Raw genomic sequence first — 18,059 nt, forward strand, 5'->3', positions numbered from 1 at the left:
AGAAGTTGCTAAAATAGGTGTGTTTCACCGGGTCTGGGAATCCCAGGCAGTCTTGAGCAGTTCTAATTCCTTGACTTATCTTAGTGGTTGCAATGACCCCTTTATATTAAAGGCACATAGGTTGGTGATTTGGGGGCAATTAAAATAAACAGGTCATCGGGTCATTAGGAATCAGCCTCGGAGAAAAATAACACCTGTTTATTTCTTTTAAAGAACTAGAAGGAAACTTCCCCCACGGAAATGAGATTTGTTTAGACCCTCCAGGTGTTGGGGGTGGGAAAATAGGGGCTGTGTTATGAATAATGCAGAGAAAAATGAAAGGAAATGCTAATCAAAAGAAAGTGATAAGATCCTCAACCAGGGGAAGGGAGTAAAAGGATGTCCTTGGAGTTAAGGTTCACTTACCATTTTGCCTTTCTTAAACCTCTATTTCCACTTAAGAGCAACTTTCTAGATAAATACAAAAACAGTTTCTCAGAGATTAGAGAAGTGTTTAAATAAGAAGTTAAAACCTGCTTATACAGTATTTGAGCCATTATTGGTGAGATCACATGCATGTTTTGAGTTCATGAAGCCCAAACTGTATACAAGCAGGAGTTATGATATATAACATGGCAACTAGAAGTGCAGTCCCTGGGGTCGGGCCACCTTGGTGTGAGTCTCACATCCAGCATTAACTAGCTGGGTAATCTCTGGTAAATCAGGTAACCTCTCTGCCTCGATTTTCTCAACTGTAAATGGAATTAATGGTAATACCCAGATTATGCAGTTGTTGTCAGGATTAAAGAAGATACTGTATGTGAAGCACTTAGTGTGTTCAGTAAAATGCTGGCCATTATTGTTTTAGACTGTTTTTCAGGAATATTTAGAGTTAGCCAATTAAAATGTCTTTCACTATCAGGGTGCCCGGCTGGCTCAGTGAGTGGAGCATGCGGCTCTCGATCTTAGGGTTGCGAGTTCAAGCCCCACATCGGATGTAGAGATTCCTTAAAAAGTAAAATCTTTTAAAAAGTTGTCTTTCATTGTCTTGTTGGAAATTCCTGAAGTGCTAGTTCAATTGTTATAGGAGTTAGAGTAGGTCAGTGGTTAGACTCCACTGATAATACCCAGTAAAATAGGTCCCAGAATGCAATCATGGATGCTAAGATTATCTACAATGTATTTGAAGCCAATTTCCGCTATTTGAGTGAGCAGTGAACAAATTTATTAAAATTTGGTCTAATAAACTTGCTCTCCATATTGCTCCCATTGTAAAACAAACAGCTTTTATGGTCTATTAGAAATGCACATATAGAGTCATGTGAAAGATTCATAGGCCTAAATAAAATGCCTTGCTTTACTATAAATTGCTTAATGAAGACCCTGTGGCTGTTCTGTTTGTGGCTGAACAATAAATATTTGCTAATTTAATAAAAAAAAAATTCTCAAAAGACAGAAGGAAAATTTCTGCTTGAAGTCTTGTTTTCTTTTAGCAGAACAAATATTTGCCTTGGTTGAAGAAACAGTGTTTGAGTTTCAGTTTTCCATTTTGGCAACTTAGAATGTATCATCATACTGTTTTTCACTGGATCCCTTTTTTTAAGGAGAGAGAGAAATAGATTTAAACTAATATTAACACTAACGGCCTGAGTTTATTTATTAGGACTGTCGTATAAATGCTAAAAATAGCCTGATTACAAACAAGCGGGTGGTGCGTCACTTTATTTTTTAGGGGCCAGTAGAGGGAAAAAAGTCCTTACTGTTAAATTTTATTCAGATTATCTTGCAGCACTTGCACTCAGGTACAAAGGCCTGGACTATTTTGCTCAGTTTTGTACTCTTTTAAGTGAATCACATAATAAAGTTTTATCTTGAAGTTTCATTGTATATGGCTTGAAAGCTAATAATCCATGCATAGAAGACCTTTGTACTTGTTTTTCAGGAGGATTTCTTTTTCTACACCTGAAGCTCCCGAATTAGTTGAATTTTTTTCTTTTTTCTTTTTTTTTTTTTTTTTTACGATTTTATTTATAAGTAATCTTTACCCCCAGCTTGGGGCTTGAACTCACAACCCTGAGACCAAGAGTCACATGCTCCACCAACAGAGCCAGCCAGGCGTTTTTTTTCTTTTTTCACATTGATGATTATTGCTAATTAATGAGTAGTTCCATTTGAAACTAAGTAACATTGTAAAAATTATTGAGCCTGGATTCAGATAGAATTTTTTTAAGAGGGAGTGGTGGGGCAGGGCAGAGGGAGAGAGAGAAAGAGAGAGAGAGAGAATCTTAAGCAGGCTTCATGCCCAACATTCCTGAGATTGTGACCTGAGCGGAAATTAAGAGACACTTAACCGACTGAGCCACCCAAGTACCCCAGGATAGAATTTTTCATGTGGTTTTTCAAGATTCTTTCTGGAATCCAGATTGATCTGATTTGTCCCAGTAGCAGAAAAGGGAATGAGCCAATGAAGAAAACATTTATTAAACATTTATTAACACCACTATCTGCAGACCATGAGCCCCTTCAATAAGTTTTATGAAAAATGTGGCTTCGCTGAAAAGGAATGTATATTATGGGAAATACAGGAAAGATAATTCTGTTTGAATATATACATGTATGCAGTCATTTCAGAAGTATTGCCCTTATAAGGGAGCTCACCCACTCTGAAGACTAAAGCTCTGAATTTCTGTCTGGAACAGTTCTAGCATGTCAGTGATCCTCTTAACTGTGTCACACTTGAAGGAGAGTTCTGATCGGCAGGTATGATTGTGTGACTGCTGCCCAGACACTATATTCGCCTTAAAGCAGCCTGACTTTGCATCGTTTTTTGTTTTTTTTTTTTTTTTTTTTTTTTTGTAGATATTGGTTTATATTCAGATTTTTTTCAGTAGCATGTCTAGAAGTTGTTTGGGAAAGGTCTGTTAAGCCCTATCTTCCCTTTGATATCCTTAGGCAATTGAGTTTTTAAAGGTAAATGTAAGACTATTATTTTTCCCCTATTGTATTTCTGGCTTGGGCCCATTATTCAAATGATGACCTAAAAATTTTTCTATCCTGAACTGTTGACTAAAAGAAATTGACCTGCAAATAGCTTCAGTATTTATTTACTTATTTGCAAAATTATTTAACTAAGGTTGCAGAGGTGAAAGCAAATGGGTTCATGGTATATAGAAAACCTGTAATAATACTTTATAATATTATTATGTATTCTTCCCTTGGATAATTTGTTTTTTTTTTTTTTTTTCTTGTAAGAGTGAAAGCATAACTCTTAATCAGTGCTGTTCATGTTTGTGCCAGGTTATGGCTGGCAGGTTATTTCCTTCTAATGAAGGGAAGTCCACTGATAAGGTTGGCAAATATTATTAAAAAATAAACTACCCCATGGTGATGAGGGTATAGCAAAACTCTGCTTGTGGGAGTATAAATTGGCACATCCTATCTGAAGGGCAGTTTGGTATAGTGTGTATCTAAAAGAGAAAATGGGAATAGGAACTCACAAATGAGAGGTTATCCACACAGAACTTTTGTTGTTGTTTTTAATTAACTTTTTTAAAGATAATTGTAGATTCACATACAATTGTAAGAAATAATATAGAGATGATCCCATTGTACCCTTTACCTATTTTCCCCAGGGGTAACATTTTGCAAAATTATAGCACAGAATCACAAGCAGGATGTTGACATTGATGCAGTCAAGATACAGAACATTTCATCACCGCAAGACTACCTCATGTTGCCCTTTTATAGTCTCCCACCTCTACCCTCTCCTTAACTCCTGGCAACCACGAATTTTTTCTGCATTTCATTTCTAGAGTGGTGGGGTACTTTTTAGCTACAGCCTCTTTCTCCTCTCCTTCTGGGACCCCAATGATACAAATGTTTGATCTTTTATTGTAGTTTCACAGGTCCCTGAGGTTCTGTTGATTTTTTTTTTTTCTCCAGTCTATTTTCTGTTATTCAGATTGGGTAATTTCTGTTCTGTCTTCTACTTCACTGATTCTTTCTTCTGCACCCTTCATTGATCTCATCCACTGAGCTTATTTGTTATGATACATTTAAGTTCCAAAATTTCCATTTGGTTCTTTATATAGCCTGTTTTCTTTTCTGGGACTGTTTTGTTGCTAAGATCTTCTCTGATTTTTTTCATTCATTTCAGCTGCGTTTGAAATTGCTCAATGAGGCATTCTTATCATGGCTGTTTTAAAATTGTTGTTAGACAGTACTAACATTCCTGTCCTCTAGGTACTGGAGTCCGTTGATTATCTTTGATTAGTTCAGTGGGAGGTCTTCTTGGTTTTTGCCACTTGAGTTTTGGTTCTTAATTAAACTTTCTCTTTGGACTGGCTTCCTCTGGCACCAGTCTGGCAGAAGAACCCAGGGGTGCTGTCGGGTGGAAGAGATTCAGGTTCCCCACTCAGCCTCTCGTAATACCTAATGGGGTGCTCCTCAGATCTGCTGGCTGGGAGTGGGAGTTGGACTCCAGCTCTCTGAGCAGCCTTTTCCAACACCTCAGTGAGGGTGTCTGGATTCACCACTAAGCGGTGGTGAGAATCCTGACTCTCCACTAGGCCTTCCCTGACACCACCCCAGAAGAGACAGAGAGGGGCAATTCATTACTGCTTGGGGGGGCTGCCCACAGGATCTCCACGGACACCGTGGGCAGGAACCTTGGTACTGGCCAGTGGGAACTAAAGTTCCAGCCCCTACTTGGCCTTCTCTGACATCAACCTGCAGCAGTGTCAGCACCTTGTCCTATTGGCTCCTGAGGGTGAAAATCTAGGCCTTTCTTGGCATGAGTGTGGGTGGGACCACAGCCTCTGTTTTGTGGTGTTCAGACAGAGTGGCTATTGTTTAAATGTTCTTTTGCTAGGGTGCCCCTTTCCTGGTCATTTGGCTGAGAGAGCAGCCTTTTCTTGGGGTTTTGTCTGTGCCTCTGGTGTTTCTGGGTTGCATTTTCTCCAGTATCCATATGTGAGGCAAGAAGAAAACCCAGAGAACTCACCACTGTGCTGTTCCTCAGGTGCCAAGGCCCACACCAGTTCTGTTCTCTTCTCTCTCCTTTCAGTCTTATGTATGTTTTGTATGCAATGTATGCATGTGTGTAATGCCCAGGACTTTTAGGTGTATTTACGAGGAACAGGGAAAAGTATATCTACTCCATCTTTCCAGGAGTCTGCATAGTGTTGCAGAATGTTTTAAAAGTATGAATTATTTTCCAGTCTATTTTCTTATCTCTACCCTTCTCTCTCCTCACTTAGTTATCCCCTACCCTCATCTAGATTTCTAGGTCCTCTTGAAAAATTAGAAGTTCTGGCAGTACTGGACTTGAATGCGCACAATGTCCGTTTCCCATTAAATCTTCCAACCGAGGCCACGGTTAGTTACCATTTACCAGTGGTGCTTGTGGGGGCCACTTGCCCACTTTGCTCATTTACGATAACTGCTTGCCCTGGAAGGCGTTGGCTTCTGCCTAATGCAGGGTATCAAAAATGTTCATGCTCTTTGACTTGGTAGTCAACTTCTAGGAATCTACCCTAAGGAACTAATTGGAGATGCCATCAGAGATTTCTATTTATTACAGGTTTGTTTATATAATGGCAGAAAATGCAGTGAGCCTAAATAAAAAATATTCAGCTATGCTAGAATACAATGATGTTATTTAAAATTCACATTTAAAAGACTATGACATGGGAAATGTTCATAATAAATGAAAGAGCAGGATATGAAACTGTTTATACAGTATTATCCCAGGCTTTTATAAATCTTTTTCAACTTCTGGAATAAAATTCACTAAAATACCAACAGAATTAACTCGAGGTTTTAATTTTCTTCTGTATATTTTTCTGTACTTTATGAATTTCTACCATGAATTGTTAAGATTAAGAAAATAAAACCTCTTAAAATATTTAAGAATATTCTTGGAAGTGGTTTTTGTTATTATTAAATGGGATGTAAAAAAATTATACATGAGATGTTTGGGGGTATACCCTACATAAAGAAACATACTTTGCACATACATTTATGCATACAAAGTATGGTAATGCGAATATTTCATGAGTTTTGCTGGGAGTCTTGTATGTAGATAGCAGAATGCTGCCCGCATATCATATGGATTAAATAAGTGATGGGTGCAATGATTGAAAGATGGCATCCAGCTATTGACTTTTTGAGCTGTTCAATTTGGATAGTACCCATAAGAAAATACTTATGATTACCAAAAAGAAGGCAACAGAGTTAGCTGTCCTAAAATCATTAATGCTGTGTTACACATCCAGTACCTTTTAAGAGCTTGTGTTTAATTACTCTGTGGGAAGTTCTCCTTTCTTTATGACTTTAGTCATCATCATAAACTAGTTCAGGATGCCATGAAGAGATAAGTTCAAATTTTCCACTTGTGTCGTAATTAGGATATTTAAAAGAAATGTAGAGAGGTATTTTTCTGGCACCAGTTACAGGGACTTAGTGACCTAATTATTTATCTTTTGTTTAGTTTGACCAAGCAGCTGATGCTGAGTTATCCTGGATTACTGAAACCGAAAAGAAATTGATGTCTCTGGGTGACATCAGGCTTGAGCAAGACCAGACCTCTGCTCAGCTGCAGCTTCAAAAGGTGAAGAAGTACATTTCCAATTGTATCAGAATTATTTGTTAATGTGGCCCCAAGTCTAGACAATGTGCTTGCATGATTTACTTTGCAAGACCCCTCTAGTGTAACTTGGTATTTTTAACAACTTTGCCTGATTGTTTTCATTTTAGCCATATGCTCTCTCTTTTTTTATCTTTATATTGGTAAATCACAGACCTTCACCATGGAGATTTTGAGACACAAGGATATTATTGATGAACTTGTTAAATCTGGACATAAAATCATGGCCACATGCAGTGAAGAGGAAAAGCAATCAATGAAGGTATAATCTTGTCTGTGTGACTGGTGGTGAGACCCTTGACTAAATGGCCTGAGTTAAGCTCTCAGTCCTAGAGAAGCACATTTCCTTTATCCACAGCTGCCATTTAGACAGCTAAATCATTAGTTTTAAGTAAGGCATTTTTCAAGCTTACAGAGTGACAGTAAAAGGAATATTCCTTAAGGGAATCACCTTGGGGACAATTTTTTCTTTTAATAGTTGCTAAAGCTATTAAGGTTTGTGTCTTTGAATAACTGGCACACATTAAACATTCAATTAATGTTAACCGTATTATTGACATTATTATCAGTATAAATTGTTATTATATATGTCAACTCTTGTTTATATGCTTCAAAATATGTGGTTCTCTCTAATGCTGAGATCCATTCTTTATAAAATTTTAGTAAGTTGTATAGGAAAAACAATGAGCTGAACAATTAAGGAAGCATCTAGTTTATGTATTTTTAATGATCCTTTAAATTGATGAAAAACCAGCCACAAGTAAAAAATGTTTCGTTCCATTCATATTCAGACATCTGAGCAGACTAAAGGAATTAATGTATATTAATGCTCCTGGCATTAGCCCACAGCCAAGAAGTTACACAAATGTCTGTGCCTACAATCACATTTTAGAGTATGCATTGCTTTTTTAAGGTTTACCATAGCAAAGTAATAGAATGTAACTATATACTGATACTCCTCTCTCTTCTATTTATCCTGGCAATTTACTTATTTATAATTTAACCTTTCCTTTATTATTTTTACAAAGATCTTGACATGAAAAATTCTGATCATGATGAAATAATTCTTTGTCATTCTGTGATTTATTAGATTACTATCGTGCTTTATCTTCTGCTGTTAGTTTATGATGTGAATTTATACCATAATTTATACCATAATCTAGGTCACTATTTTGTGACCAGCCCACAAAATACAGTGTATAGTATAATGTTCTACTCTGATTCTAATATATATAATTAATTTTGTAGACTAGCAGTTCCTCTTACAGTTTCATTTGTGAAAGGTAGTCCTTATTTTTGGCTAGACAGTAATGTTAATGTTGCTAGACTCACATGACACTTGTTTTCTAACCCAGAAGACCTGTAAGACCTAGAAAGGATAGTTGAAGAATTTTGCTTGTTATGTTTGGAAAGCTCAGTTTCTTATTCATAAAAATTTGAGGCCATTTATGTATTTGTTTATATTTTGGGTTTTGTCACCTAATATTTGGAGGTGGGAGGAGGTTCTCTGTCATTAAATCCTATGATTTTTGATGAAGACATAAAAATCTATTGTATGAATTGTATCATAATTTATTAGCTTAATCTCCAGTTGTTGTATTTTTAAGATGTTTTCCACATTTTTGCTGTTTTTTACATAGATATGGGAATTTTTTAATTTTATTTTTGCGGTAAGAATACAACATTAGCATATAGTAGATTATTCAGCCTTAAAAAGGAAGGAAATCCTGCTATGTGCAATAATATGGATGGACCTGAAGGATCTTTTTTTTTTAAGATTTTATTTTTAAGTAGTCTCTATACTCAACATGGGGCTCAAACTTACAACCCTGAGATCAAGAGTCACATGCTCTACTGAGTAAGCCAGCCAGGTGCCCCTTGAAGGGTCTTTTTAAATTCTAATTAAAGTGGACTTTTATACATAGGACTAGTTACAATCTAAATAGGCTTTAATGTTTTATTCATTAAACATACATTTGTTGAGTGCCTGCTTTGGTACTAGGCATATAGTGCTAGAAAAAACATTCTGGAGTACATGTGCTCTTTGGCCTGCTTGGCCAGCTAAACACATTTCATTCTCTTATTTTCTAGAAAAAACTGGACAAGGTGTTGAAGAACTATGATGCCATCTGTCAGGTAAACTCAGAGAGGTATCTGCAGCTAGAACGGGCACAGTCCCTGGTTAACCAGTTCTGGGAAACCTATGAAGAACTTTGGCCATGGCTGACAGAAACGCAAAGAATCATCTCTCAGCTTCCTGCCCCAGCCCTTGAATACGAAACTCTCAGACAACAGCAGGAAGAGCATCGGGTAAGCTTGATATTAAAGAGAGCGTTGTATTCTTCATTAGAAGAGAATCATGACTGTGATAGTGTTTTTTCGTATATGTGCTGCCGTAGCGAGCACGGTCATGGTGGTTTTTAATGCGATTCGATGCCTTACTTTATTAAGAGATTTTCGCAATATTGTATTCTGGTCTGCACAGTTGCTTTCCTCAGAGTTGCTTACCTGTTTTCCAGGGTTGCAGTGAGAAGACTCGTTGTGTATGTCATTAACTACATCACAGCTTTCCTAGAATAGTATGAAGTATAAACCATCCTGGTACAAAAACTAAATTCCCATTTTAAAATGTTAGAGAAACAAGCTGTTGAAGTACTCTCCATTTGTGCATGTTGAATTGCTTTTAGTTTATGGATATCGACTACATTTTATACTTCATGTGTATTGGTTGCAGCCATCTAGAATGTAAGCAAAGAGTAGAAATATATCGAAGCAGCATCATACAGACAAAGACCACTGAGCTTGGAGGAAATGAACAATATAACAATATGTCAAAACACAAATAATGTAAAAGCCAGCTCAATGGAAAGGGAAAATGCTGAAGTACAAAGACAAGTTGTTTCTCCTTTTTTTTTCACTCTTGTGATGGTTTTTGCTCCTATAAGTATGTATAAGTAAACTAGAGACTGTATTTACATTTACAAATGCATCAGTTTTAAAAATTAAAAAAACGGCCTTATGAAGCCCTCATTTCAGCAGTCACTTAAATATAACATCGCTTAAAATTTTGCAAGGGTTCGAAAGAGGGCTCAAGACTATCAGAAAAAATCTGGAGTTCTTGCTGTTTATGGACTTACGAATGTAGTTGCTGTCTCTCAGATCTGTACAAACTATACTCTGAGACTATTCGTGTGCATGCTGTGTGCACACATGCATGAAAAAGTTTATCTTGTTATATTACATCATTGTGCGAAGGATGTGACACACTTATTAATTTTATTTGTTTACTTTTTTAATCTACTGGCATTGAAGAATATCTCTAAGTATTTGTTTACAAGAGCTTTAGTCAACACCTTAATGCAAAAATGGAAATTTTATTGAGTTCTATCTACATGAGCACAAGAAAGACTTAAAAATTATGCAGAATTGAATTTAATTTTAGTATAAAGGTTTATTTGTGGCAGAAATCCTGATGCCTATCCACTGAATAACTTCTGATATAAAATGTTCCATGGATTTCTTCTATTCCGAGGTGAGATTTGAGTAGCTACGTTTCTAGCATAATATCAGATAAGGAAGGGTTACTACTGAATTATTATTGAATTTCAAAATGGAGTTAATTTTCTCTTTTTAGCATAATCTTTCAGCTCTCAAATTGACAGTTTCGTATATAAAGGAACTACAAAACTTTGTAGCCAAGTCTTCAAATTATTCATCGAAATTATTCATAGTATTTATAGCCTTCTAGAACAGCATTTCTTCTGTACCTCCACAGCTTCACCTTCAGCTATATTTGTGGAGATCTAGTTCATTCTAACCAGGAATGAAAAATGGCTCCAAGAGCCAGTTACTACGTGGTAGATATGTTGAGGTCACACTAAGTACGTCGAGCGTGACTGGACTCTTACGGCAGTATGTTGCCAAGAATCATTTTGTTACATATGAGGCAAAAGACATCTCCTTCTGGACCCTTTCTCCACACCCAAGTAGACATCTGGTACTACTAGACGTCTAAAAAAGGAATGGTCTAAAAATGGGTCATCTCAGTATGTCCCAAACTAAGGTGTCCCATGGTAGTGCTGCACAAATGAGATCTACCTAGATGCTAGCCAACTCAGGAAACTTCGTCAGCAGAGATCTCTCATTTGACCTGAGAGTCTTCTGATACCTCAAAGTGTAAGCTGGTTTTATAAGCATGCTTGTAGAGTATTGAAACCAGAACGTGTGTAACACATTCTTTTTCATGAGATTATCTATTCGCTATTACCATTACTACCTCCACTCTGTAAGGCAGCATGAATATATGATCTAATAATATGAAACAAAGAGAAGAAAATCTCAGCCTGGGCCTCTCAGGAGCTCGATCGCGGATATGACCCTCCCATGTTCTTATGTGCAGCAGGTTAGATTTAGACCACCCCCATTCTTTTTTTCAATTGAATTTATGTTTATTTAGCTCTTTTTCAAGAGTTTTGAGACTACCTTCAGAAAAACTTCAAAAATAATTATGAGGATTGTTGATGATGTACCAATTTCCTCAACAGTTTTCAAAATAATTTATGACTGATTTTGGTGAGTACTTTAAATAAAAATTTAGAGTTATGTGGCCATCTTGGTAGTGACAGATGAATGACAGAAATGAAACTATTTGCAGGAGAAGATTGGTAGCTTTTCTCTAGACTATCTCTCCTGAATATAATTTCAGAGAAATTTTTGATGGGGGCTGAGCAGCAAAATAGTTTGGAGATATACCTTCTGGTGAGGGCAGGGAACTTCTGATTAGGGAACCTAGTCACTAATGTGGTACAAATGGAAGGCTCCTCAGTGCTACAGGGAAGCTAGCCTCAGTGAAACCTGGAAGCAAAGACGGATGTGGCTTTGGATTTGGCCCATGAAAAACTGTTCAGTGGAGGCCCTGGGTTCTGTGGAGTGTAGATATTCCAGATTTACTTATCTCCCTAGAAGGAATGGGGCTCCACCTGGATTAGACACATACTCATTAGTATAAATATCATCATATCTCTTGATTAGATGACATTATGCAAAATATGTCATATATTTTTCTTTAAATGTACTTTACAAATAATGCTCATTATACAGCTGCATATCTGACAGATTGAGTACCCTGTAGCCTTTAACATTTTAAAATAAATACAGATAGATTCGTTCATATGTATGTATCATACATATCATATATGTACATAGAATGGATTTATACTCAGGTAGAGATAATGTCATACATATGTACACATCTTGTATTGGTTTAAATATATATAATTACAATGCCTCGTGGGCTTATATCCCCTTAACTTAGCTTTATGTATGGTTTTTTTCTCTCTGCATTATGTCTACTCTCCTGTCTGAGCTGTTTTCTGTTGCCTTCTTTCTCTTTCTTGCTTCCTCCATTTTTTTAAATTTTTGCATATATCCTCAGTGTACAGAAGGGACACCAAGAGTTATGGCTTGGTCTCTATAGGTTGGGGATATAGTGATTTCATAATTCTTTTATGTAATATGACCCTTGTCAAAGTGTACTGCTCTTGATGGGAAATGCATAATGAACTGCGATTCATTATTTCACTCAACCAGCATTTTTGTGTGTTGCCCTTAAAGAGACTTTGACATGACCAGGCTGTTGTTTATTCTTTCTGTCGGCGGCATCTTTTGCTGGCAAAGAGCAGTATGAGCCATTCTGTGTTAAATGCCTTGTGATGGGGAGGGTGTTTGGAGTTTTTTGCCAGCTGGATGCATTGGGCATGTGGACAGCTGTAATACGGAGGCGTGACCCTGAGATACTGAGAAGCTGTTTGGTTTGTTATAGCAACTGCGAGAGTTGATAGCCGAACACAAGCCTCATATAGATAAGATGAACAAAACTGGGCCACAGTTACTGGAATTGAGCCCAGGCGAAGGCTTTTCCATCCAAGAGAAGTACGTGGCAGCTGACACCCTTTACAGTCAAATTAAAGAGGATGTCAAAAAGCGAGCCGTGGCGTTGGATGAAGCTATTTCTCAATCTACTCAGGTAATCATTGGCGCCAGAAAGATGATTGAGCTCTTCGGAACAGAAGAGCGTGGAAACACATTTTCTTGGATCTCCTGATTAAATTTCCAACGAAATTATTTCACTACATTAAATCTGAGTATGGATGTTTTGGCCTCTCAGAAGTGGTATTTGGTTGGTCGAGTCCTTACATTTCTCTGCCTCCTTGGAGATCAATACAAAATAATTGTCAGTGACTTAAGAAACATACAGTTGTCATCACTATCCAAATATTGAAGTGGGTCCAGAGTAGAAAGGAATATTTGCCTTTGGGAGAGATAAAAGAAAGTGTTATTATCATTATTAATGAGACATTCCCAAGAAAACAATAAGAAGAAAGACTGTGTGGACTAAGAAGGAAAAAATATAAAGTTGGAAATTGATGTTTTTCTTTTTTGAAAATACTTTTTTTTTCAAGAAGTTGAATTTGAAATTACCTACAAATTTTCCATTTGCAGAGTTGGGCTTTAGTCATTAGAGACACTGACTTTAGAGTGGTCCATTTTCTGGAATCCTTAGTGATGATTCCTTTAATATTGAAGATAGTGTAGCATTGTGCCTGAGCAAGTTTTTATAATTTTGCTTTATTGTCTGTGGTGCCTTTGCAGATAAAACTTTAAAATGCTTTTATGAATCTGATAATGTATTCGACCATGAATGAAATTCAAACTTCTTTTTTTTTTTAATCATTTTTTATTATATTATGTTAGTCACCATACAGTACATCCCCGGTTTCCGATGTAAGGCTCAATGATTCATTAGTTGTGTATAACACCCAGTGCACCATGCAATATGTGCCCTCCTCACTACCCATCACCGGTCTATCCCATTCCCCCACCTGTTACAATGTCAGGGAGGCTTTTGTTTTTGTCTCATTTTTTTAACATTTTTCAATTCAGGAAATTTATAACTTAAGTACCTTTATTCTCATCAAAAATGTTCATGAATCTTACATTTAATAAAATAACTTTTTAAGATATCAAAGTAATGAGTAAAAACAAAACAGTTTGATAGAAAAACACAGTTTATTGGACTTAATTTTTAAAATTCATTTGAATTATGATAAAATGAAGCAACGGCTAAGATGCTGATGTCAGGTAGTCCATTTATATATTAACCTATCCTGTTTCCTAACAAATACACTCAATTGGGTAGATATATTAACAGAGGACTGAAGATTTACTTCTTGATTGAGATATTAAATAGATGGGTTTTTTTTTTTTCATTTAAATTTCACTTTTGATGTCACAGGTCTTTTCCCCATAAATGATCCCTTTGATTTACTTCTAGTTCCATGACAAGATAGACCAGATCCTTGAGAGCCTGGAACGCATTGTGGAGCGTTTGAGGCAGCCGCCTTCAATCTCAGCGGAGGTGGAGAAGATTAAGGAGCAGATCAGTGAGAATAAGAATGTGTCAGTAGACATGGAAAAGCTACAGCCATTGTATGAAACTCTTAAAAAGCGGGGAGAAGAGATGATCGCGAGATCTGAGGGCACTGACAAAGACATATCTGCCAAAGGTAATAATTTCAGAATAAGGAAACGATTGAGCTTTACTTTTAAACTAATTCTAAATGTTCATGCTATTTACTGACAGTCCAATTGCATGATAAAATGCCAGATTTTAGAAAAGGTATTACGAGTGGGGCTGAAGGGCTATGTACATAAATCCCTCGTTAATGTTTTCCTGTGTTTGTGGAATCGGTTATATACACAGCGTGCTGTTATGCAAAAGCCATGTGTTCTCTGGGACTTTTAAACCAGATGTTTAAAGGATGATGCTAATCACACTAAACCTAGGGTTTTGGTTTTTTTCTCATTACTAATCACACACTACTTTACACAATTGGTACTACAGAATGGGTATTCCCATGGCTGCAAAAATGGCAAACACGGCCTTAGCCAGCCATCTTAAAGATAGGAGCTGGGTGGTCAAAAGGAAAAACACGCACGTAGATTAGTTGGAAGTTTATGATAAGGGTACTCTAGAGACAAGCCCAAAATACATACATATTCCTAGAACCGAACATTGTTATTCTTGATTTGGAGAGCCTAGGTGGTTCTTTCGTTTTCTTTGGAATTAAGGTCAACCTTGGTGCACTTGAAACCTGGTGAACTTAGGTCTACTCTGAGCTCGCTTGCCTTGAGCATCTACTTTTGTCAAAAAGAGCCTTAGTTCAGGAGGAGGAGGATACCCTGAGGTCTTGCATTTGTCTGGAATATGCTTTGTGGGCCTAGTGAGAACCAGTAGACTGGGGTCAGCCAAAATTGGATCCAGTTTTAGATACTCAGCAAATTGAATCACTGTTGCTGTGTGAACTAAAACATTCGGCTCTGTTGCTTCAGCGGCACTAAAGTATTGCGTTTTTGATACTGTTTTGTGTCATAGCTGTTCAGGATAAGCTTGACCAAATGGTTTTCATTTGGGAGAACATACACACACTGGTGGAAGAAAGGGAAGCCAAACTGCTGGATGTCATGGAATTAGCAGAAAAGTTCTGGTGTGATCACATGTCATTGGTGGTAACCACTAAAGATACACAAGATTTCATCCGGGATCTAGAGGATCCTGGAATTGATCCCTCGGTAGTTAAGCAGCAGCAAGAAGCAGCAGAGGTAAGCAGAAAATCTCCTTTAAAGTTAAAAATACAATAATAAGTTGTGGTGTAGTGAAACCTGGATCCCTTTGGTAAATATTCAGTATTGCCCTATTAAAATGTATAATTCATTCTGAACATGGAATGCATGGTGATGTAGTAGGAGATAGGTCACACCCACAGATTTCACTTAGTACATATTTTAAAAGTTTCTCTTCATCCCCACTGCTTCCACCTTATTTCAGGGCCTCGTTAGCTCCATTTTTGGATTCTGAAGTCATCCAGAGTGGTAGCCCTACCTGCAGAGTCTCTTTCCTTGCCAGGCCTGCAACCTTGCCTTCAGGCTTCTCTCTAGATCTGCTCTTACTGTATCGCTGTTTCAAACCCCTCGGAGGCATCCACTGCCTACTGAATCATATCCAAACTCCCTACAGCAGTGGAGTGGCCTTTCACATCCTAGCACAGGCAGACCTGTGTTTCCAAAGCCGTTTTGTCATGCTGCTCCTTTATTACAAAGTGGCTGTCCCTAGCGCTGCTGTGTCCTCTTTGCACATTAGTTTCCTTGAGTGGAATGGCCCTATCCATTTTTATTTGTACCCCCAGTGCCATAGTTTAGGGCTTGGTTTATGCTTATTATTTCTCAAGTGAATAAATATATTTAACCAAGAAGATGAAAGCAAAAGTAGAACACTGCATTTTTCTTTCTTTCTTTTTTTTTTGTGTAATCTACAAGTCCTAGGGAAATGACATAAAATGTAAATCCAGAGCTAGATTACCCTAAATCTACTAACAAGTGATGTTAATTTGTATGACATTTTTGAACTCGTATTTTACTTGTCTATTTTATTCTATTATTTTATTTTATTCTTTATGATCTACTCTTTGCAACTTCCAGATATATAATACAGTAGTATTTACTACAGTCACTATGCTTTACATTATATTCCCGTGACTTCTTTTTTAACAACTGGAAGTTTGTACCTTTTGACCCCCTTCACCCAATTCTCCTTCCCCCGTCCCCTGACTCCGGCAACCACCAATCTATTCTCTGTATCTGTAAGCTTGGTTTTGTTGTGTGGGGAGGGGGGAGGGTTTTTTTTAGATTTTTATTATTTTTTTTAGATCACTTAACCTCTATTTTAAATGAATATTGCCAAACTGTTCTGTTTGAAACATAAAATATATTTCTATACTTTTCATTGTTATTAATATTAAAGGAGCTTGTTCTGGTATTTGTTACATAGAATTAGTTCTTTAAATATTGTTTTCATAATAAACATTTGATGTTTGTTGCAAAGGATGCTGTTTTTTCTTTAAAATATTTCTTCTTATTGAAAAAATTTATTCCAGAAGCTTGGAAAAGAGAAAGAAGAAGAAAATTGATCATAATCCCACCTCCTAGAAATAAGTCTAATTAAAGTCTTTGCGTGCATCCTTTTAGTTCCAGTGTGGTTTTGGTTAAAACTCTAAGGCTGTTATTTCTTACTGTAGGCCATAAAGGAAGAAATAGATGGACTCCAGGAAGAGCTGGATATAGTTATTAACCTGGGTTCTGAACTCATTGCTGCTTGTGGGGAGCCCGATAAACCCATTGTCAAGAAGAGTATAGATGAGGTACAGCTAGCATTTTTCCTTTTCTCACTAGAATGCATTTTAAAAGAGATCTTGTTTAACAAAAGCGTATTTGATAGAAGTAGTTGAAAACTTAACAAATGACACTAAAAGAGTTCTACTATTTATGTTGTAGTTAAATTCAGCCTGGGATTCTCTAAATAAGGCTTGGAAAGACCGGGTGGACAAACTCGAGGAGGCGATGCAGGCTGCCGTCCAGTACCAGGACGGACTGCAGGTAAGGGGGTCACGGCAGGGCTGCTGGGGGAGGAGGCATGTGGCCAAGGTCTGCAGATGCCCACATGGGCACCGCCCCAGGGCTACAAGTGTGCGTGCAACTGCCTCGCCTACTTCAGTTTGGGTTTTCCTTCTAGAAGGTATTTCTTGAGATCTGTGCAGATGTGTAGAGACATCTAAGTACATTTTTATACACATGGTGAAATTTACTTTGAAAAGAAAAATTTTAATGTTTAAAACATTGTTAATGGTTCAGCCCCAGACAGTGAGATGGAACCGAATCTGAGTTCTGTTCTAAAGTTGAGTGGAGTAAGATGAAAGGAGTAAACACTATCTAAAAATATCACTAAGTTTAACTAAAGTCAGAAGTAAAGAAATTTGATTTGAAGCCAGTGTTCCCCGTGAACTAAAATAGATTTCTGTTTTATTAGGTCATAATCTGTTGTATAAAATGTAAAATGTTTTTCTTCCTTTCCATATACATAATTCCTTTTCATAGTTGTTTTTCATATCTCTTAAGGGTTCTCATTCAGTTTTTCAACCACTTTTAAAGTTCCTTCTTTTTTTATGAAAAATCGTCTTGTCAAACGAGGCCAGCTTAGGGACATTTCTCTCCCTACCTTCTTCAGCCTTATTCCATTTCCTAACAGGCTGGCCAACGTTGAATCTGTCAATCCTCCTACCGTATGGAAAAAGCCCTTCTGAGTATTTCCATAACACCAAGTGAATATTATTTTTAAAGCTTAGATGAGAACATCTTTTCCTTTTTATTATGCCATTCCATTTCTATATTTGTAAAAATAAATATCACAAGCCAGGCTTTATGCCAGCTGAAAGTGTTTTGAACTTTGGAAATATATGAAAAAATTCATTACAAATAATATCTTATATAACTTTCCTCCTTCCCCCACTTTTTAACCAGAGAGATAATTTATTGGTTAGGT

General features: G+C 37.0%; 1 protein-coding gene across 23 annotated transcripts in view; it reads left to right on the plus strand.

Annotated features, from left to right (window-relative positions):
- The window catches only part of DST (dystonin), a 452,944-nt gene that overhangs the window by 390,269 nt on the left and 44,616 nt on the right, over positions 1 to 18,059 (plus strand). For all 23 annotated transcript variants that reach the window (XM_087856988.1, XM_087856983.1, XM_087856986.1 and 20 more), the window contains 8 exons: positions 6,470 to 6,589; positions 6,780 to 6,887; positions 8,717 to 8,935; positions 12,447 to 12,650; positions 13,959 to 14,190; positions 15,060 to 15,286; positions 16,759 to 16,881; positions 17,015 to 17,116. In XM_087856988.1, coding sequence (XP_087713114.1) covers positions 6,470 to 6,589; positions 6,780 to 6,887; positions 8,717 to 8,935; positions 12,447 to 12,650; positions 13,959 to 14,190; positions 15,060 to 15,286; positions 16,759 to 16,881; positions 17,015 to 17,116 — 1,335 coding nt within the window. The remainder of the gene's footprint in view (positions 1 to 6,469; positions 6,590 to 6,779; positions 6,888 to 8,716; positions 8,936 to 12,446; positions 12,651 to 13,958; positions 14,191 to 15,059; positions 15,287 to 16,758; positions 16,882 to 17,014; positions 17,117 to 18,059) is intronic.

Source organism: Ursus americanus, chromosome 29, assembly GCF_024610735.1.
Source record: "Ursus americanus isolate L20-20 chromosome 29, mUrsAme1.1.p, whole genome shotgun sequence".
NCBI lineage: Eukaryota > Metazoa > Chordata > Mammalia > Carnivora > Ursidae > Ursus > Ursus americanus.